The following is a 21,936-nucleotide window of genomic DNA, read 5'->3' on the forward strand; positions in this document are numbered from 1 at the left end:
CCCACCAACACCCTAAGGTGGCTCTTGTCACCTTGTCAGGCACAGACAGAATTTGCTTTTGTTTAATCAAAGGTTTAGCAGCAAGTAACTGCTTAGAAATGAACTTGCTAATCTTCTCAAAATCCATTGTTGGATTAACAATGCCAAAACAAATGATTCCAAATGTTGCAGGATATTAACTTTGTATCGGCAGCTTTTAATATTTTCCAAATAGTGTTTGGTTTGATAACGTGTGCAGGACATCTCTTTGTTTTTGTCAGTAAATAAATATTTTTTCCAGAGATAGACAAAATGTCCTCTGTTATTCTTCACAAGCTGTTACAGTATCTAAGAGTGAATATAATAATGATAATAAAAAAAAAAATAAAAAAAAAAACAAGACAGGATTGTTTGTGGTTTTGAAACTGAAATTAACATTTAATTGTGTGGATAGACTTAGACTTCTCTTTATTGATCCTATTGGGATGATCCCCGCAAGGAAATTGGATTTCCAGCATGACATTTATCAGTTCATGGCATTTGGTTGCCATCACGTTCACAGCATAGTATGATCATGTTGACCGCCAGAGGGCGCTCAGGAGTCACGCTGGCTGTCGACGTCACACGGAAGTCTTCACATGACTGTCAGTGGACGAACACAAGAGGAAGAGAGTGTTTGTCTTTGTTGTGGTGAGTATTTCATATTTTATTACATTCAAAACGTGACTTAGAAGTGACTTTGTTCTCCTGGTGTTTAATAACGTTGATTCTGTTGTCCTGGGTTGAAGGTTTTGTTTCACGGCGGTACGTGATGTTGTTTTGCAAGAAGGAACCGAACTTCACTCAAATTTCCGTGTATTGAAGATAATATTGATTAAAACCGTGTTACGTAAAGATTAAGCCACCATTTAACAACATCTTTGCATAAACGTGGTCCGTATATTAACTCGGCAAATATCTAACTCCTAAAACGTCGTTTAAAGTATCCAGAATTAAAGTAAATATGACCAAATCGTTAATCATGCGACACTTTAAATGCGTCCAATTTTATGCGAGGTTTCAATGGAGTTTGGCGTGAAGGTTTTTTAGCACCCGAGAGAGAAAGAAATCAAAACTGCTCCCTGCAGATCGTTGTATTCAGACAAACAGCATTTTATTATTTTTTTTACGCTTTTAACAAAGGCAGATTACACAGATACAACTTTATACATTGCTGCTGTATAGAAGGTTTGGATCATGCTAACGTATCTGCAGAGTCTGTACGTTAGCTTAGGGTCCCGACATGTGTGCTCACTAGACCGTAAGGAATATCTAAACAGTGTGATAGTGACCATTGCAAGCTTCTCAAGGACGTTACTGTAAATGAAACTGTTATTGTGATTAGAATAGATTACATTGGATTATAATATATTAGATAAATCAGGCTTTATTTTATCCCACAACTGGGAAGATCTTTACACAAAAACAACACAATAGCACAAACAGTGTCATGATGTTTTGGTGACAATGATTTGTGGATTATGGTATTTGTAATGTAACGGACCAGTGGGCAATGTTAATGAAATAAATGAACATCTGTATTCTGATGGAATCATCATCCTTTTTTCTGTTACAAATGACAATGTTGTTCTATTTGTTGTTTGGAATAACTTTTAGATAGTTTTGCTAATGAGATAAAGGAGTTTGTCAGTAATGCATGTGAACCAAGTGGGCTGCACAAATAGTTAGTTCTTCATAAATCATAAATCTTGACTCTTTTCTTCCACAGCAGGCCCTGGCTGTGTGTTACATTGCACAGATAGAACTCAGTAAGCTCCATGCAGTGACATGTTGGGGCAGATTATTAGATGAGTCTTTCAGATCAGTAGATGCCCTGACTACTGGTGCTGGATTAGAAAAAGTTACATTTTTTTTTCTGTTGAGATAAGATAAGATAAGCTGATCCTTTATTGATCCCCCTTAGGAGAAACTCAAAGGCAACACAGCAGTACAGAGGGAAATAAGTAGCAACACAAGCTTGTACTTTCTTGAGGGGTTCTCTTAAGGTTAATACATATTCTTCCAAATTGTCAGTCTTTTCACATAACCACAAAATGTGGGATTATCCTTCACACAAAATCATTTTTGTTTACAACAATTTATCCTAAACAACAACATTTTTGAGAACACGTGAGGAATCTGCCAACAGCATTAAGAACAGGGTGTAAGTTACTGCATCAAATGTAGAGAGATCAGGCTTGCATTTGTAAACTACTCCTTTAAAATCTGATAACTGTTGAAAAAATGTTGGAGGTGTACTAACTGTGCTGACTCCAAACTGATTTCCTCTGTTTCCTGATGAGATTCATTTGGACTTTTTAGTAGGGGTATCTCAGGGGCTAACTGTTGCATTTAAGAAATAAATACACATTTCTTTTAAAAGGAAAAGCATTCAAGTACAGCTCATCACACACATCTTAATGATCAGAACATTTCATTTTATCATTTCATTTCACGTGCAGATGCAGCAGCCCGTAGCTTCATCAAATGTTGCTACATTTTAGTTTTGTTTAGGTAAAACATCAGGTATTGCCTATGACGGAAATACAAGAAAGCGCAGGTTTTGAAAGCATTTAGGAGTTTACAAACTTCCATTTCATTATGCAAGCCTGTGTTAAATAATGACAATAAATCACCCTGAACAGGAAATTGTACTATAATACTGTTATACACACTGTATCATATTTTGCCTTACAGAGGTCACCATGGGGTCTGCAGTGGAGAGGACAGACGAACACGTGAGAGAATATCTGATCTACCGCGGCTTTACTAACACTTTGAAACATCTGGACAGTGACATCAAAACTGACAAGGAGAAAGGCTTCAGGGTACGAAGTGGTGGATGGATATGTTTTGTCTGACTGACTTTTTCAGCAGTTGTTTATTCTAACCAGAGAAAGGGATGTTGTTTCAGAACAGATTAATTTGGGGTCTGTGTATAATTAACAACATCTTCTTTGTTCAGGTGGATAAGATCATTGACCAACTGCAGCAGTTTGTCCAGAACTTCGACCTGTTTGGTTTGAAGGAGTACTGGCTTTACCTGGATAGACGTCTGTTCTGCAGACTGGAAGATGTCTACAGATCCACTGTCAACAAACTGAGAACCAGTCTGTACAGATACTACATCATCAACACCATCCAGGTAACATCCCATAGAGAAAGCACACACACCAGCCAGTATGATTCTGAAACAAAGCAGAAGTTAAAAGTCTCCTCTTTCATTCATCTAGAGAGGAAACCTGGAGAAAACTCAGGAGTTTTTCCAGAAGCAGGCACTGGAGCTGCAGGGCCAGGCTGAGTGGCGTGATTGGTTCATCCTGCCATTTATACCTGCCCCTGAGCAGAACCCCACCTTCTCTCCATACTTCTCCCGTCAGTGGGCTGACACCTTCCTGGTTTCATTGCACAACTTCCTGTCTGTCCTCTTCCAGTGTATGCATATCCTTCAGCTCAGTCCACAGCTGTGATGTTACAAGTATATAGCTTCATGTCTATCCCAGGTTGTGATGTATGTCTGAAGCTTTAGATGGGGTCACACTGATGCACTAGCCCTTTTCACACAGAGACACTTATCGAGGCATTATCGCTGCAGCAGCGGTTCACCAGTTCTCCACTGTTGTTTGTCCACACAGAGCCAAGCAGCCACCTTAAAGATGATCCACTGAGTATGATGATGACATCTGTGTGTTTTCATTGTGTTTCCCCGGTGTCCATCTGTCAATCTAAACATGAACCTGCTGGCTATTAATCATATGGATGCTGTTATGATGTGTGGTGATCGAGATCCTGACCCACCAAACACCCTGGGAAGTGACAAAGTTAAGTTTTTCACTCTAAATGACATAATAACATCACCATCAGACTCTGTCACTCGTGGGGAGGGAGGCTGTTTCCGGGGGAAAGTTCACTGAAGTCTCAGTCAGGAGGGCTGACTGTCACCGTCATTTTTTTCTACACAAACACTTGGTGAGTTTTAGTTTTTTGCCAGTGACAGACACTGTTTTTCAGGCAGAAATGTGATGAAGAGTTGGCAGGACAGGCGGGAGGACAGACACTTCTCCATAGCTGCGGTATTTTTTTCCTCATATAAGTTGCCAAAGACCGTTAGAGTTACTATGTTACTGTTGTTTGGTCCTGTAGAGTTGCTTTGTAGGACATTTCTCTTTATTTAGTTGAGTGAGGGACCTGTGTAGTTATCAGACTGTCCGAACGACACAACCTCGCTTTGTGACGCCGGCTTATCCATTCACACTGGTTTGGCTCGCCAATACTGCGTCTCTGACACTATACTATATATAGCCTAACCTTAACCCTAAGCCTAAGCCTACCTTAACCCCTAACACTAAGTATGGGGTTATACTATACTCCAGAGGCGGATCAGTGCCAGAACAAAATGTTACCGCTCGCAGCCTCTGAGACTTTCACACAAAGGAGGATGTGGAGAATTGGCGCACAATCACTGCAGCATCCAAATGGCAGTGTGAATGAGGCTGCTGTGTCTGTCATTTAAACTCTGGGTTTGCTAGTTTCAAGTCCTTAACAGGGTTTTACCCCAGCCAGTCTTGCTGAGTTTTGATGCTGAAGTTCAGAAGGCAACCAGCCTGACAGAAGAGAATGAACAGCTCCGCCAGCTGGTGAGACGAAAAACGATTTCCTTGCTAAAACATTTAGAAGAATGTTTATTTTATTTTTTTGTAATAGACGAATAGATAAGTGCAAACTTTGTGTCTCAAATGAACTGCAAAAGATTTCTGCCTGAGAAAAATATATACGGCCACAAGATTCAAGTCTCATCAAGACTCAGTGCATTACCGATAGGGGGGCAGTTCACAACAAGATGATGCATGGTTTGAATCCTGCCTGGGCATTTTTGTGCAGATTTTGCATGTTCTCCCCATGCTCATTTAGTGAGAAGTTCCACCATTATTTACTTAAAAATCTTGTTTGTTACATATGTCATGATATTAAAAAGGAACAATCCAGCCTCCTCGCCAGGTTTAGATCAAAATGCCCATTATGACATTCAAGCGGTCAGGTTTTAAATATTTAATTCGAACAGTTCTGAGGTTAAATCATTTTAATAGTTTTGTCCCAAAAGTCCTATATTAAGGTTTTGTTAAATAGTTCTCATTTTTCTTGTTATATCTGACCTATCTGTCTTGTTTTATGTTCCCAGCTGTTTGCTCTGCAGACAGAGAGTCGGGACCAGAGAGCTAGAGATGAGATGGTCCACCACAAGCTGCCGGTATACGTCCAGAACATGGACCGCCTTGGAGACACTGAGCTGTGAGACATTAACATCACTATCTTTACTCATGACTGACTACAACTAAGATGGCTGCCATTCTTTTTTTAATGTTCATTGTGTTGACTTTTGATTTAAAAGATGGTCAACAGCATAATGCTTTCAACCAAAGTTAAAAGGAGTCGATACTTTTATAAATGGCTAATCTCACTGATGCGGGGGGTTTAATTAAAATGGGGGTATTATTTTCCAATATGCTACAACCTCAGAGAAGAAATCACAAATTCCTTTATAAGGTTAATAAGTATGAACTACATTCTGGTTTTGTATCAGTTTAAGTACTTGAATTAAAAAACTAAATGCAGTATGTATTCTTGCAGATGACAGCCATCTTAAAGCCTCTCTCTTTAAGGTCTTTTGAAAGGTTAATCAGAATATAATTTCTGTCCTTTGCAGTTTTGTGTTTTCATCCTGATGGGTTTTCTTTCATACCACCAAGCACAGGACACTTGCAATGTTTCTGATTTTAGCACTTTAGCATGCTAGCTTGTTGTTCAACTTCACCTCGATGCACTGACTGACTGCTTTGTATTTACTGGTATTTTTTAAGAACGTTTTTTTTTTAATCTAAAATGTTGATTGTATAGAATAGAATCCTTTGCTGAATTTTACAACGGCTAACTTCGAGCTCAATCAAGGGTGCTTAAGTTCTTTGCTAATGTAACTTAAAAGTCACAATTATGATTTGAGTCCTGATATTCATCTCTGAATTCTGAGGATAAAGGCAACAAGGTAATTTATGTCAATTACACAACACAGGGTTACATAATGAGGTGAAATTTGTAGTTCCTGTATGCTACAAAAACATAGAATACAACAAATATACATGAAATTTTGAGTCTGATTTTCTGGGTAATACCAGAGATTTCAGTAGTTTGGGACTAAAATACGAATTCTCACTCAATTCTATAATTAAATGAATATATTTGCAATTTTTTTATGTTTACTGTCCTTTGCACAAACAGCTGTATTATGAGAGAAAAACACGAGGCGGGAGGAATGTGCCGAAGTTTTTGTTACAGGCTTTCAGTGTGCAGAGTCACTTTTAGAAGACTGTTAAAGCAGCTTGAACAGTTGAGTTATTTTGTGCTCATATAAATTATCTATATACATATACATATTTATTAAGCTGTTACTTATTTTATTGTTAATGATACAGTATGGTATTTTTCACTGTGCTGTGCTGTGTGCTGTGATGCATTTGATCTTGCCAAATAAACAATTCACCAGATGAATTGTTGTTTCTTGTAAGTACAGTCAAATCTTTGTAAATTTCATTTTCCAAATGGTACACTCTAAAGTACATTCAGTACACTCTAAAATGAATGCTACTAGTAACACACATAATGCGATGTCTAACTCTAAATTTTAAGTTGAAGCGATTTAAAAGAACATAGCGAATAGTGACTGACACAAGCCCAAGTTGTTTTTTCCTTCAGTAGCAATGACCAAAACGGGTTTTGTCAACAAATATACAGTATTAGAGTCTGACTGAATTATCAGTTAGCAGATGTATGTTCTTTCAATGCAAATTAAATTATTCCTATGGTTGCTGCACAGCGTCCCATGGCTGTAATCAGATAACGCTTCCTGGTAAGTGCCTCCTCCTGTTTTGGTTACGCATCAACAGACTTGCGTCTTTTGTGCTGTGCTGCAAATTTGATTTTTGTGGGGAAAATTTAGCCTGGTGGACACGCTTGAAAGTGAAGCTTATAGGGAACCAGTCTGTATGTGGAAGGGGTTATTTTTCCACAGCCATTACAATGTACAATCTGTACTTACTGCAGAATAAGTAGAAGCAAAAAGTTGTCTGTTGAGATGCCATTTAAGTGAACTGATAACCTACAACACATCACTGAGGTAAGTGACAGCTGTTACCTGTTGATCCTGCTGTATGGAAAACGACTTGTGCCATGCTTTGTCCCAGCCTCTGACAATATGGACTTTCAGCAGTGACAGTTGAGGGGTTTGACTACAGCATCAAAGAAGACAAAAAGAAGCCCCACACTACACGTGTGATTCTATCATGACACTCCCTGAAGTTGTAATCCAACCATGTGAGAACTCCTAGTTTGCCATACCCAGGAGAACGTCAAAAAGTATTCAAAGGTAGTTGTAGAAGTAACATTTGTAAGGGTTAAATGTTGCATAGTGTTATTCGTCTTTCAAATGTTTGGTGGACGCCATAGCTGTCCCTCAACCCTCTCTGCTTAAAGTCCCTTGTAGCTGTGTGGTCAGCTACAGCAGAGGCAACTGAACTGTATAAAAACTCGACCTACAAGGTTTGAAAAGAAACATTTGAAATACTGCTGCTTGTTAAAATAACAAACACATTCCTGACTTTCACACTCCTCCTTTAGTCCTTTTACTACTGCAAGGAAAAAATAAAACCATCACTGTATTTCCGCAGCATTTCAGCATATTTATATTTGACACATTTTTTTTTTTTACTGTTTTCCTTATGTTCCTCTGACATATTTGTCTTAAATGTTGTTCTCTATCTAATATTTCTAATATAAAAATGTTTTTATAGGATTTCCTCTAAAAAGAAACACTAAAGACTCCCTCACACTAGTATTTAATCAGCAAATTGTGAATAAGCTCATCAGGGTGAATGAAATATTATGCAATGACTTAAATTGTGGTATACAAATGCAGAAATTTGCACAGGTGACCAATAGACAACTTTCATGACAGACCTCTACTAACTTGAGTAGCTATTGTGACTGAATAGCACAAGCATATTCCTGGCTAGCAGGGACATTAGCAGTTAACTAACAGTACATCACTTACACGTGACTGTCTGTGAAGGACAAAAAGATGAACTTTGCTTTACACCTCACACTTTCAGGTGTCACTCAACAGTAACAGGGTCAGAGATCATATAAAGATTAAAAAATACATTGTTTTTGCATTTGGCTGAGGTGGAAAAGACGGATAGTCAAAATTAAAATGAGACTCAGTGCAGTGGAAACAGACGTAGCAGCTACATTTACATGATGTTAATGTTCACTGATGCTTGTGCTGCACTGAAGAGATGAAAATAGCAGTAAGGAGAAATGAAATGCAAAAATAAGACGACATGTTAATGGATAGCACTAGGAAGATATCTTTGCATGGGCTGAAATTTTGAATTGACAGGTTGGATCCATTTATACTCATTCAGAGTTGTTTAACTTAATTATTCTTTGCTGTCTCTGCCCGTTTAGGGACTTGGTGTCGAGCCAGCGTGCCGTTAGCACTGCCACCACTCCATCCAGAAACTTCTTCTCTACATTCCTACCACAGGGTAGACGCACCCCTGTGAAACCGCCTCAGATCACCACTGGGACCTCGCCAGGCCAGGTAGCAGTGGGCAGAAAGGACCCAACAACCAATCTGGTGAGAGAGTGGCAGGTGTTGGAGTTTAAACATTTGATTGAAAGCAGGAAATTGAGTATCTTTCCAAGAAGGTCATGGCAGCTGTGAGTTCAGCTACAGCACAATATAGGCCACTAGTTTCTGCTCCAAGGAAATGCAACTTCTTGTTACTATTAAAGAGTCCCGTTTCAACTGCCCCTTCAGAAACCTGGAGGTACTCACGTTCTGGCTTTAATCATGTCCCAGTGACAAAATTGGAGGATATCAACATTGTGAGTGGTTCTGATGTGTGATCATTTTATGTGTTTAAATTCAGTTTGTCCTTTCTAGCCTTCAAAGTCAAAGGAGGCAGTCCAACCCAAGGAGGTGAAGCCAGTTTCCAGCCAGGCTTCAACCAGTGAACCTGGAAGCTCCCAGTCCCAACAGGCAACAAACCAGTCAACAAACCAGCCGACAAACCAAAGACACAAGAGGATCCAGGATCATGAGAAGGAGAGGAAAGAGCTGTTCTCCAAACCACCATCACAGGTACCTGAAGGGTGGTACTGGAGGAAGTTAAACATGTGGTCACACCTGTTAGGCACATTTTACAAAATCTGGTGTGTTTTAACAAATGCCAGTTTTAATGAAGGAATGAATCTACATTTTGGGACGTGTAAGAAAAGAAAATTATATATTAAGCATTCAGGTATAAAGTTGTAAGTATAGCCAGGTGATGAATAGCTTAGCTTGGAATGAAGACTGGAAGCACAATGAAATAGCTTAAATAGCAAAAATAACAGAAGTTTGACAATACTGTGTATAAGAAGGCTAATAAACTGAGAGCTGAGCAGGTGAGCTGCGGACATCCAACTTCACGGGATATTCCACTTAAAATTGCTGACAGAAATGGAATGTACCATTAGGTCCAAGGCAGCTCTTTTGGCGAGTAGGTTTGGATGGCCAGTAGGCATGTTACCAGCTAGCTAGATTCCTACTGGATCGCTTGCCAACCACTGTAGCTCTTTACCCAGCTCTGGAGCAGTCACTTCAAACCAATCGTCCAAAACCACCTTTTTCTCAAGGACGGACAAAGAAATGTTTTGGTTGGATTGGGTGCTTAATATATTGCACATAGCCAGGAGTGTCTATTCTGTTCAAATGGACTGTTTATGTTTGAAGTGTGGTTGTTGGCATTGCTTACTGGAGCTGGGCATTGACTGCTTACACAATGATAACATCCATCTATGTGTTGTCTTCAGACACTTGAGAAAAAGGGGGAGGCGGCAGAAGTAGAGCCCACTGTCGAGACCTCCGGTGACACTCCTGACTCCCCCTCTTCAAATAACAAGAGCTGTGGAGGAGGATCAGAGGGTGGAGATCTGTCAGCAGAACAGCCTTTTATCAAACTCAGCCAGGAAGAGTATGGAGAACACCACTCTTCCATCATGCATTGCAGGTCTGCTCAAATTGGACAAAGATGGACATCCATGAGTCTGTTTGGTTCTTGAAAAAAGTAAACGATTGGACATTTTTTCTCTCTCCCTCATCTGTTTTCCAGGGTTGACTGTTCTGGTCGTCGGGTTGCCAGTTTGGATGTAGATGGGGTCATCAAGGTGAGTCTGCATCATTTATCTTTTTGGATTACTTATTACGAAGTCTTATTTCTACTCCTCCTCCTCTTCCTCTTCTACAGGTATGGTCCTTCAACCCAATCATGCAGACCAAAGCCACCATCATGTCTAAGTCCCCTCTGCTGTCTCTGGAATGGGCCACCAAACCTGACAGACTGGTATGAACATGTGGTCAACCTCAAATGAACGGGGCATAGACATTTTACCAGCATTAATCAGGTGTCTGTTAATAGTTACAGTAACATAAGAGCATTTACATGATTACATTCAGTCATCAATAACTAACTCTTAACTGTGCTCAGAATAAATACAGTAATCTTGTGAGAATTCCTACATTTATTTTATTTATGATATAGTTTGCTTGGTAGTATTCAGTCTCTCAGCTATTAATATAAAACCTGTGTGTGTGTGTGTGTGTGTGTGTGTGTGTGTGTGTGTGTGTGTGTGCGCGCGCGTGTGTGTGCACGGTCAGTTATTACTAGGCAGCGGTGTTGGCACAGTGCGACTGTATGATACGGACGCCAAGAAAAATCTCTATGAGATGAACATTGACGAAACACATCCACGGTAAATCTTTGTGTCTGTCTGATGTACAGTGTTCAGTAAATGTAGCTACTATATGAAGAGCTGTAAAGTGAGGCCCTCAGCTGATGAAACAGTTAGAAAAATACATTTCAACTTTTTGGGAATGTATTTTGAGAGTGTGATGAGAAGATGTGTGAGGGACAAAGCTGGAGTCATAGCATTGCCTGCCTAGCTTACATAATGTCTATGAGCAGGGGAAACAGCTAGCCAGCCTCTGTCCAAAGTTGAAAAAATAAATCTAAACCTCAAAAGCTCCCAGATTAGAAAGGCTGTATCTTGCTAATGTAAATCACACAGCACATCTGCAAGGATGTTATTAGCTGGAGGGACAATTTTTGCCAAATGTCAGCAAAGTAGTATCAAAGTAATTGGAGGCCCAATCAATGCCTTGGGTTCTTTGTTACACTCCTCAATCTGTTCCTGAGCAGTTTTTGTCATGCGTGAAAGTGCATTGAGCTGCTGGGGGAGCCTCTGGCATCAGGGAGAGCTGTTTTGTTGTACTTGGTCCACAACAGTGTTTTGGATGGGTGGTGTGTGTCATGTGGCATTCACATGAATGGATCCCAGGACCCAAAGTTTCCCAGCAGAACATCACATTGTGATGAGATTATCAATGTTACTCACATCACCCGACTCTAACATCATCAACACAAGATCATGGTGAAAAATTAATGCAAGTCTGGACAGGAATAAATGTTGTGACACTGCATAAGCTTATCAAAAAGTTGGTCACAGTGAATGAGTGCTGTAATCAAAGCTAAAGGAGGTCCAACAATATATTAATGTGCAACTGTTTTTTGGAAGGGCAATGTAGTACTTACTAAAACTAGTGCATTGCCCGTAGGAAGCATGTATTTAAGTTAAGTAGCTTTTTCATGTATGGCCAAATGAGGCTGTGTTTGAAGGGGGGACATCAGGGATATAATTGGCTGTTTTTGACTACTTTTGATTTTACGATTATATTTCACCTTAAAAACTTAATTTACCTTGCCTTGTTTGGCGTCATTATTTTCGGCACAACCTTGTGTGTGACTGTACAGTTATTTTTTCATTTTGACATATTATATTAACACAATGGTCCTAAAATCACAAAAAAACACTAGATCAGAGTAGGAAAAAGTTTGATTTTTTACTGTGAAAACCACAAATATGTTTAACGAAATGATTTTATAACTTATAATGCAAATATAAATTGTTTGCTAAATTTGTGCACAAGTTTTTGAAATTTACAAAGTTATATATAACTATTTACATTTAAATGCAGGCAATGCCTTAGGCTCAGGGCCCCTCTGCTCAATGAAGAGCTGCACTGCCTGCTCCACATTCAGCAGTCTCCTCATTGTTTTGTCTCAAAACACAAAAAAACGACTCCACTACACATTAAACACACTACACCAAACATTATATAACACACTAATTATACACTCCAAACACTAAATGTCACAAATCATTAAAAAAAATTTTTTTAAAAAATCATAATTTTGTGATTGGTTGGTGTGGTGCCTTTTTGCTTGCATACACTTCCTGCTTGCAGACACTTTGGTGACCAAAGGCCGTTTTACCGTTTCTTCCTGCACCAGACACAAAGCAAACGTGATGGCAATGTTTACGAAAAAGCACAACGGACATTATTTATTTTTGGATGCGCCGGTGCGTCTGTCGGCTCAGGAGATGGGCCGTGCATGTGGGCTAGCAGCTAGTTACACATGAACATCCACAGATTCAGATTCCAGTTTGTTGACCATGCGTATCCCAAAATCCGACATTGCACAACCTTAAACCACACAGCAGCCATATTGAAAATCTTAGGTCAGTCTGATCCTGATCTGCAGATATTTGAGATATTTGAGGCACAGACAGCCATAGATTTCTTGCTTTTATAGAGATAGACTACAATAAACTGGAAACACTACACAAGATGTGCAGTTTGTCATATTGCAATGAATAATATTTGCTGTTGAAGGACAAATTCTGATATGTCCACCCCGTGCCTTTCAGTATCTTGTCTCTAGCCTGCAGTCCCAGCGGTTCGTCATTTGTCTGTTCAGCTGCAGCTCTCAGTGGTTCTGGGAGCTCCGATTCTGTTCCTCGACTTCCTTTCCCTGTGTCTGGACAGCTGCTGCTCTGGGACACCAAGACTGTCAAACAACAGGTAATTAACCAGCCAGTTCATTCATAGTTCATTTCACTCCTATAGCAGGAGTGTTAAACTCACTATGGACCGGTTCAGAAAGTATCAAATCAATCTGTTTTCAAAATGTATCAAAACTGATGCAGCAGAACCAGAAATGATGTTCTTTACGCCATACATTCTTCGTCACGATCAAAATCTGGTGCTCATATTACCCACGCTGCAACTGGACTGCTGATAGTTATATCAGAAAATTCCTGTGTCTGTGGTGTCATCAATGTTCTGTTTGTATCTCAGCTCCAGTTCTCTTTAGAACCTGAACCAGTAGCCATTAACTGCACAGCCTTCAACCACAATGGAAATCTACTGGTGACCGGAGCTGCTGATGGAGTCATCAGACTGTTTGGTCAGTGTTCATCATGAGTGTTTTCAGTGTAGAATCTTCTATAGACTATTCAGATCTCAGAAATAATGACAGATGACTGTAATTGCCTCCAGACCCAGAGGGCTTTTTTCAAAATATGTATTTTCCTGATTGAGTAAATACACTGCCTTCTGTATACTCTCCTGTAGACATGCAGCGGTATGAGAGTGCTATGAGCTGGAGAGCTCATGATGGGGAAGTTTACAGTGTGGAGTTTAGCTACGATGAAAACACTGTCTTCAGCATCGGTGAAGATGGAAAGGTGTGTATGTGTGTGGTTATTTTGTGAAAAACTCATCATAGTGACAGGATGCAGATAGCACTTTTGAGTTTGTGTGTATGTGTGTTTGTGTGTTATATGTTCAGTTCATCCAGTGGAACATCCATCGGTGTGGAGTGAAGCAGTCAGAGCAGGTTTTACCTCAGGACGCCACCGGGCCCTTTGTCCTGTCAGGGTACAGTGGATACAAACAGGTAAGTAGTGTAGCTTCACACCTTGCGGCAAACCATGATGCTACTAGAGTTACAATGAATTAGGTCAAATAAACTGACACCTTGGTGTCTAAATCTGTGATGAACTCTTCTTCAGGTTCAGGTTCCTCGAGGTCGACTCTTCGCCTTTGACTCTGAAGGACAACATGTCCTCACTTGTTCCAGCACCGGAGGACTCGTATCCAGAGTAAATATACCTTCATTTTGACATTATTATTATTTTAGGGCATTTATCAGACGCTTTTGTCCAAAGGAACTTACAGTAATTCATACATACATTCATTCACTGATGGCGGCGGCTGCCACACAATGGCACCTCGGCACACAAGGAACAGTTTGGGTTTCAGTATCTTCCCCAAGGACACTTTGATATGTAGATGAGGGGAATCAAACCAGCGACCTTTTGATAACAAGATACTGGCTCTACCCCTGAGCCACCTTCACCCTCACATGTATATATTTGTATCTTAAATTCTAGAAATGCTCTTTAAAATTTGTATATATTTTTTTAAATTAATTGTGGAATGTGTTTTTTGATGTTGATGATTTGTTTCAATATATTTGAAGTCATTTTTAATTTGTTGTTATTTTTGTTTTTACATTTACATTAATACTTTTTGTCTGGTTTGATGCAGTTTGATTTTCCTCAGCTTTCCTTTAAAGAGACGTAAAGGAGTAATCAGTCTTTTTAAAGTTTTAGCTGTATTAAAAAAAAACAACCTTTTCAATATTTCTATCAATTTAAATCTTTAAATTTGTGTAAGACCTTGTGTTGTTCTGTTTCCCTTTTGTTGGTTAAAAATTAATATTACATTTACATTATGTTCAAAAACTTGATTTGTTAACGTGTTCCCCTATCACATCCACTTCTTCCAGCTGACCGGTGGAGAGCAAGCTCTGGAGAGCGTGCTGTCACTGGGTGGGCACAAAGCACCGGTGGTAACAGTTGACTGGTGCTCGGCGGTGGACTGCGGCACCTGCCTGACTGCCTCCATGGACGGGAAGATCAAACTGAGCACGCTTCTGGCACAGAAGTCCTGACTGAAGACACTTCAGGGGTCAGGTCATCCAGGTTTACAATAAATTGATTCAGTGTGTTCAATCACTGTTGGAGATTATTCTAGAATCTGATGAATACAGTATGTCATCTGCGTCATGAACTGATACAGAAAGTGAAAACCCACCCACCTGTTATAAATTCATATTAACATTAAAATTCCACTGAAAGTTAATCTAGAAGTATGGTTGTTTCTTAAAGCTGCATTCGTTCATTTTGCTAGGCCTCTTGGAGTAGATGAACTCCAGACTCACAGCCCTGTTGTGGCTCCGTATTAGCATGCGGGAGACTAACTAGGGCAGGATGGGCTGTGTACAGGGACTTTTTCCGTGCAGAGCTAGCCAGATCAATATCTGTATGTGGCGGTGGTGCTTCTGTGCTTCTGTTATGAAAAAGTTCCTTGTTTCTGCTTCAACAAAGATTGTGTTAACATATTGTTCCAAACTTCAGCAATCAAATTTTTAAGATGCTACCACATCAACATGCCACAACCTTTGTTAGCCCAGTCTGGTCTGGTGTCAGAGGCAAGAGAAAATTCACACTACAACCTGAAATGATAATACATAAACATGATTTAAAATGGCCCTACAGATGTCAACACAAAAAGCCAATGTGGCTAGCCTACAATCCTCAAACACAGCACTGAAAGTGAATGAGGATTAACTTTAAAGGTCCCATATTATGAAATACACATTGTCTCTGGTCTCTACATCTATAAGCTGGTCCTCACTGAGCCTGCCAACTCCCAGAATGAGGGAAAACAGGTGATTCCTGCATGGTCTCTGCAGCCCACCCACTGGTAACACGGCGCATCTACAGGCTGTTCAGATTCTGCAGCTTTCGTTATGTAACGAAAGGAGCCTCTGTTCTGTGCCAGCTACAAAACAACAGAGGAGACAGTGGTTGTGTTTAATTTTTTACGACAACGTGCTGGCTAAGTTTGTGTGTGTGTGCCAACCACTTCACATTAGACTGGTTCAGTAACGAGGGTCAGTATAAAGCTGGCTTTGCCTCAACACTGACCCTTGTAAAAGGATCAGTGTCGCGGTTTGATAGTATTAACAGTTGCCGACAAGTATGGTGAAGTCAGCTGGCAATTGGCTAACTGGTTAGCACCACTTTGGTCTACTATGCAACGGACTGAGCCAGCAGTTGCAGGATCCTGAAACTGAAGAAGAAGTCAGGCGTCATTACTTTGATTATTTACACCTGCACTTCTCCTACTTGCTCTGTCAGGAGCTGTCAGGAAGGGGTGCAGGACTTAGGGGGAGGGCACTGTTAGCTTCATCTTTCATATGATGATTTATAAATTGGGGTGGCAATAGCTCAGTCCGTAGGGACTTGGCTTAGGGACTTGAAGGTCGAAGGTATTATGTGGACTAGTTTATATCCTGGGCATTGTCAAAGTGCCCTTGAGCAAGGCACTGACCATTAACACTGCACGTTGGGCGCTGTAGGTCTGTAGGTGTGTGGCAGCCCTTTCACCTATATACATTGCATGTATGTGCGCACCTGTGTGAGTGGAAAATAAAAGTATAAAAAAAAAATGAATATATTGTCATTCTGTCTTTAAGGGCAGTTCTATTTCATGGATTTTAGCTAGCTTTAGATATTTTTATGTTTATTTTGTTAGCTCATTTAATGTCTCGACTTGTTCTGAAGTCTCAACCGTCCATCAGTCGGCAGCAGTGGCTGCTCTCCGCCGCAGGAGGCGGGGCGCTCTGTGCTGGAATTCCTTCCAGCGAAGAAGAAGCAGGGGCAATGAACACACAGCTAGCAGCGAAGAGAAAAACATGTACGACATGTAATTAATGTAGCTCGGTAATCGTGGTCTAACACAAAACGTTTCCACGAACAGAGTTCAAAATAAATCCAGGCGGAGGCGAATTCAGACGCCATATTGGGTTACTACCAGAAATAACATGCTGTCGTTGTTGTGACGTGAAGAAGAGAGGAGCTATCCAGCTACACCGTTAGCTTGTTTACAGTTCGGTTCTGTTTCGGTTTTGTGTTTAATGTCACTGGGCTCCGGTACCGCGTGCAGACATGGAGAGCCTGTACAAGCGGAAAATGTTCGCGTCGATGCGGAAAACCAAAGTGGACGCATCGAAGAAGCGGCAGATCGGCCTACCCGCTTCTATCCTGGACGACAGTGACGAAGGCTCCTTCTCCTCCTCCTCCTCCGGATCCCAATCCGACTTCCAGAGCTCCCCGGAGGAGGACAGCGAGCAGGAGGATCGGGACCGGAGTGATTCCGGGGCGACTTCAAGCGACGACAGCCGCTCGGTGACGCGCAGAAAGCGCTCGTTCCTCGGAGGCGATGACAGTTCCTCGTCGTCCAGTGCCGAGGAAGAGGATGACGAGTCGGAGGACAAGAGCCAGCCGAAGAGGATGGTTCAGCCCAGGAAGCGTAGCAGGCTGCAGCGACAGGACGAGTCAGACTCGGACCATGCTGAGGAGAAGCAGAGAGAGGAGGCGGAGAAGGCGAAGAGGAGGCAGAGACACAACAAGCTTCTGGCTCTGTCCCGGAGGATGAAAGCCCGGGTCCCGAGTCGGAGGAGGAGCCGCCTGAATCAGGTACACCTTGGGGTCTGTGGTTCAACAGGCGCTGTGCTATAACAACCTCGGACACATTACGTCGAATAAGGTCCAGTTTGTTTGTACACTGACCCGTTCAAATTAAAGTCTGATATGTGTTTATTCTCAGGGTGGGAGTGATGTGGAAGAATCTAAAGAACTTGAGGAGAATGAGGCCGCTGGTGACGGAGGCGGAGGAGAAAACGGCAGCAAGAAAGAGGCTTCAGAAAGTGATGATGGAGGCAAAAAAGAGAAGGACGAAGAAGAGGCGGAGAAGAAAAAGTAGATCAATGCCATTGAGGACAGAGAGGAGTTTAAATGTGAAGAATACAAATGTAAAGTTTTTTTTTCTCCAGCAGCATTTAAAGCAAAGACACTAAGAACCGTAGTTTTGACATTTTCCCATTGTCATATCTGTTGCTATAGAAACAGACATTGATGACATGCAACAAGAGGTATATCTGTTGGACAGACATGTTGACCCATTATATCGTGTATTTTTTTGAAGGAAGTGGATCCTGAAGTGGGAAACTGCCTTGGCGTGATGCTGAGATCATAAAGTGGCTCATGGATGCATTGCTACTGGTTCAGTGTCATATAATCATCGTTAGTGATCACCCTGCTCATCTAATGACATCAGTCAAGTCACTTTTATTTATTTTTCTCAAAGTCACTGCTTCTAGATGTTGATCGCAGATAGATGTCATGTCACTCATGTTCCACTGTCAGGTGCACCTTCTTCACTTTCAATGTGTCTTTTGTTATTGTTACTGCTTGTGAAAGAAGAGGGCGGGGCTTCATCACTGTCACATGACATGAGCCTGGCTGACATATCCATAGACATAATATATGTAGACGCCTCATAGTGTGCTAGAATGTAATCCTGCGTCGCCACAATCTTGGTTGGGTCTCCTCACTGTATGCTAGCACCAGATTCAATCGGAATCAATAGAGAGCGAGCAACTTTGACCGTATTTTGTGCAGTTTATGGTTGCAATAACCGGCGCAGTATTGTTACCAGATCGTGGGGGATTACCTTTCACAAGTAAGATTTTTTTTATTTTTTTATTTTTTTGAATAACTTTTGTGACAGCGCCCTGTATCATAACTAAATCTTTGCCTAGTTGGGGATACACCTTCTTCAGTAGAAATAAATGCTGGGGGGGCGCGCATTGGAGACCCATCCAAGATGGCGGCCACGCTGATACGCTAGCTCCAATGGGCTGCGTCAGTCTATGGGGCGTCTATGTATATTATGTCTATGGACATATCACTACAAACAATGACACACTGATATAAATAGGTTCCTCCTCCTGACCAAGTATTATTGTTGCCTTAAGCTAACCAAACTGCAACAAAAAACAGAAAATAATGAGAACTTGATATGAAATAAAACAGTGTGTCAAGAATATAACAATAAGTTCCAAATGGGATGAAAAACCCCAGTCTCCTGTTGGAGGGTCCTGTACACTAAATTTAACTACAACAGCAAGCTCTTGACCCAGCCATTGTCGCTTTACACTCAGTTGTAATAATGGACCTGAGGTGTGTGTAATGAAGAAACCTGTTCAGAGAAAGAGATGGGCTTTGTGTGTGTGAGCTGGCTCGACTAAACCTAAAACCCCAGTCAGACTTAATGGTACCAGGACAGAGCTCATCAGTACAGACTGCTTGCCCAGACTTTTTTCTTCATTCCCATAAAAAGGGGCATTTCATGTGTCATTTCACGAAAGGCAAGAATGCTGCTGAACATCACTTACTGTCTAAATTCGGTAACCAGTATATTTATTGCAACATTCTGCGCGCTACAGTTGATTTCAAATATGACAACTGCACATCTTTCGCTCTTAAACTTGATATTTAACGATCATACTTAAGAATTACTTTTAGGTATGGCATAAACAACATGTGGTAGCATCATCACATAGCTTTTTGCCAAATAAGGTGATTGATTGAACATTATCTGAGATGAATACCAACTGCCTATAATCATTTTGTAATCGTTTTTTATTCATTGAAATATACCAGCAGTATAAAGCCAACTTCAGATAAACAGGACCAGACATGAAAACATAAATAAATGGTAATTTCACGTGTGAAGGAATATTCTTATGTAATTGTAGCCTGTATGTAAATGGACAGGGACCACTACACACATTCAATGTTACTGTAAGTGCACGTCCTTGTTCATGAATGTAACAATACAGCTCAACACATTTGCAAATACATAGACTAAAACATATTCCCTCAGCTGAGAAGCAGTATGACTGGTGATTTAAGATTATTGAGAAAGCTGACCAAATGTCTGCTTATTGTTTTTACCCTGTAAACGGGGAATTAGTTACAGACAGCTGATGGATGGTTAAACAAGCTGATGGGTGAATGGCGCTATTAAGACAATTTCAAGCTGAAACCGTGGATATAAGCTTGTGTGGACCAGGTCAGGTCTGTAGCATCAATGATCGTGGTGTTCCAGGCAGGTTAACAGAGAGGCCCCTTCATGGAACAGCAGCATTAATTATGATGTTAGGAACAACACAAACACTTGGTGTTGTGTCAAAGGTGTTTTACATTATTTTCTGTCATTTTATAACTAAAAAAACAAATTAAACAAATATAATTAACCACTTAATTGATAATGAGATGCCTTTTTTAGAGGCCAAGGTTATTAACCAAATGGTCCAAAAATGTTCACTTTCAATAATTCGTATCATAGGAAGACTGCGATCATTTCACGTGTTTTTGTTTTCCATCCTTAAAATGAACCAATGGGACTGACAACCAGAAGTATTCGTTTGAGTTGAGTTCTTATAAACATAGATAATAAACTGGGATGTTCATTCTGGATCTGTAGGAACTGTAGGTATGGTAAAGGTAGGTAAGTAGGAAGGTAAAGAAAATATAAAGATTAAGGGTCCATTCAATACCTTTTCTGGTGCCTTCAGCTGCACCTCACACTCCTGAATGAATGGAGCTGCTGTACTTGTAGTTTTGTCATTAAGAGAGGGTCTCTGCATTATATGTGAGTGTCCACTGACTCCTGGTTGACGACATTTGAGTCTTTCCTTGTAAGGCTGCTCTTTTCAATGTTGATAGATCAATGTTGATGGTTGTTTGGTCTGTAAAATGTCAGAAAATGTTGAGAAATATTGAGTATTGTGTCCCAAAGCCCAATTGGATGTCCTCAGATGACTTGTTTTGTCCTCAGCCAAAAGATATTCAGTTTTCTGTCATAGAAGAGGAAAGACACCAGAAAATATTCACATTTGAGACACTGAAATTTTGACTTTTAAAAAACTACTCAACTGATCTATTAATTTTATAAACTGTTGGTGATAAAGTTGACAGTGAATAATTATGTTGTTACAGCTCAATTAATGCTGGATTTGCTTTCACAGACAGGTCATTGACCAGAAGCCAGTTGACCAAAAGTTCACAGCTCAGTCTTGTGACGACACCCGAGCCAGTTCCGTTCGGTAAATGACAACTTTGAGCTGCAGTTGACAACTCCAAATATTACCAAAGACTGTGTGTTTAATTGCAAACAAACATAAATAGTTGAAAGAGAATGTAAAAGTTTGAAGGTAAAGCCGCTGTAAAGCCACTGAATTGATGGATTTCCAGTAACATGTTATCACAGCTAACAGGGAAGACAGAACTATCTAAATAAGATTTGTATGTGAAGTTTGTATATGTCACCTGAGATTCTGGACACTTCTTCAAAATATAGAAGTATTATTACTGATTACTTTTTGCCCTCACTGTAAGCATTTCATTCAACTTGATCTGTCATATCTGTAGATGAATTAATATAACAGGAAGAACGAATAGAGTTTTTGCTGTACTGTATATAGAATTCATTTGGAAATCCAACCCAAACACTTGCTTTGTAATTTTTAAATTATTTTCTTTCTCTTCAGACTGTCACAGTGCTGCATTCATGTCCTAATGAATAAATTGGACATATTATGTCCCAAATCAAAAGTCTGCCATTTTTTCTACTTTGTTGTCATTTGTTACTGTATGATGCCTCTTAAATCAACCTGCCCTGTTAAATACAACTCTCTATTAATAAAGGTTTTTTTTCACCTACAACTTTTGTGTTGGTTGTCCCTGCTTAACCTTGGTAACGTTAGTGTCAACTACATTTATCATGAATGTGACGTGTAACATTTTGTTTGAAAAAAATGTTCAGCATCCTTGAGTCCTGCCACATATACTTTAGACCATGGAGTGTTGAAGATGAGTTCAGGAGTCTGCAGGTCCGCAGAACAAACGTAGGGTGAACAGACTGTGGCTGGGGTGATGTCTATTGGTATCTTTGGGCTGTTTCTATATATCTCACTTCACCAATGTCACTGATGCTCTGTA

General features: G+C 40.4%; 2 protein-coding genes across 5 annotated transcripts; both read left to right on the forward strand.

Moving 5' to 3' along the window:
* Nucleotides 1-523: 523 nt before the first annotated feature.
* On the forward strand, nucleotides 524-15,163 carry wdr91 (WD repeat domain 91). Its single transcript, XM_037116711.1, has 18 exons — nucleotides 524-669; nucleotides 2,716-2,846; nucleotides 2,984-3,163; nucleotides 3,252-3,459; nucleotides 4,573-4,655; nucleotides 5,198-5,307; nucleotides 8,536-8,707; nucleotides 9,017-9,214; nucleotides 9,928-10,124; nucleotides 10,227-10,281; nucleotides 10,362-10,457; nucleotides 10,772-10,866; nucleotides 12,883-13,036; nucleotides 13,313-13,421; nucleotides 13,589-13,701; nucleotides 13,806-13,913; nucleotides 14,029-14,118; nucleotides 14,808-15,163. Exons 1-18 carry the CDS (start codon nucleotides 618-620, stop codon nucleotides 14,970-14,972), a joined length of 2,316 nt encoding a protein of 771 aa, XP_036972606.1. The 5' UTR covers nucleotides 524-617; the 3' UTR covers nucleotides 14,973-15,163.
* Nucleotides 15,164-16,664: 1,501 nt separating this feature from the next.
* On the forward strand, nucleotides 16,665-21,311 carry ccdc82 (coiled-coil domain containing 82). Of its 4 annotated transcripts, XR_005078048.1 has the most exons (4): nucleotides 16,665-17,565; nucleotides 17,696-17,900; nucleotides 18,074-18,171; nucleotides 20,964-21,311. XR_005078048.1 is itself a non-coding variant. In XM_037116713.1 (3 exons), the coding sequence occupies exons 1-2, from the start codon at nucleotides 17,035-17,037 to the stop codon at nucleotides 17,849-17,851; spliced, it is 687 nt and encodes a 228-aa protein (XP_036972608.1). In that variant the 5' UTR covers nucleotides 16,665-17,034; the 3' UTR covers nucleotides 17,852-17,900; nucleotides 18,074-21,311. The 4 variants fall into 4 exon arrangements, 3 of the variants coding, with proteins under 3 accessions (XP_036972608.1, XP_036972609.1, XP_036972607.1); XM_037116713.1 differs by having other exon boundaries at nucleotides 18,074-21,311; XM_037116714.1 differs by lacking the exon at nucleotides 18,074-18,171.
* Nucleotides 21,312-21,936: the final 625 nt, after the last annotated feature.

This window comes from Acanthopagrus latus, chromosome 12 (genome assembly GCF_904848185.1).
Source record: "Acanthopagrus latus isolate v.2019 chromosome 12, fAcaLat1.1, whole genome shotgun sequence".
Lineage (NCBI taxonomy): Eukaryota > Metazoa > Chordata > Actinopteri > Spariformes > Sparidae > Acanthopagrus > Acanthopagrus latus.

Bases quoted from the DNA above. Each gene is read 5' to 3' on its own strand.
- wdr91 (XM_037116711.1), top strand. From the start codon at position 618: ATGACTGTCAGTGGACGAACACAAGAGGAAGAGAGTGTTTGTCTTTGT. The intron at 10,125-10,226 runs GTCTGCTCAAAT...TCTGTTTTCCAG, and splicing joins TCTTCCATCATGCATTGCAG to GGTTGACTGTTCTGGTCGTC. The intron at 10,867-12,882 runs GTAAATCTTTGT...CGTGCCTTTCAG, and splicing joins ATTGACGAAACACATCCACG to TATCTTGTCTCTAGCCTGCA.
- ccdc82 (XM_037116713.1), top strand. From the start codon at position 17,035: ATGGAGAGCCTGTACAAGCGGAAAATGTTCGCGTCGATGCGGAAAACC. The intron at 17,566-17,695 runs GTACACCTTGGG...GTTTATTCTCAG, and splicing joins GGAGGAGCCGCCTGAATCAG to GGTGGGAGTGATGTGGAAGA.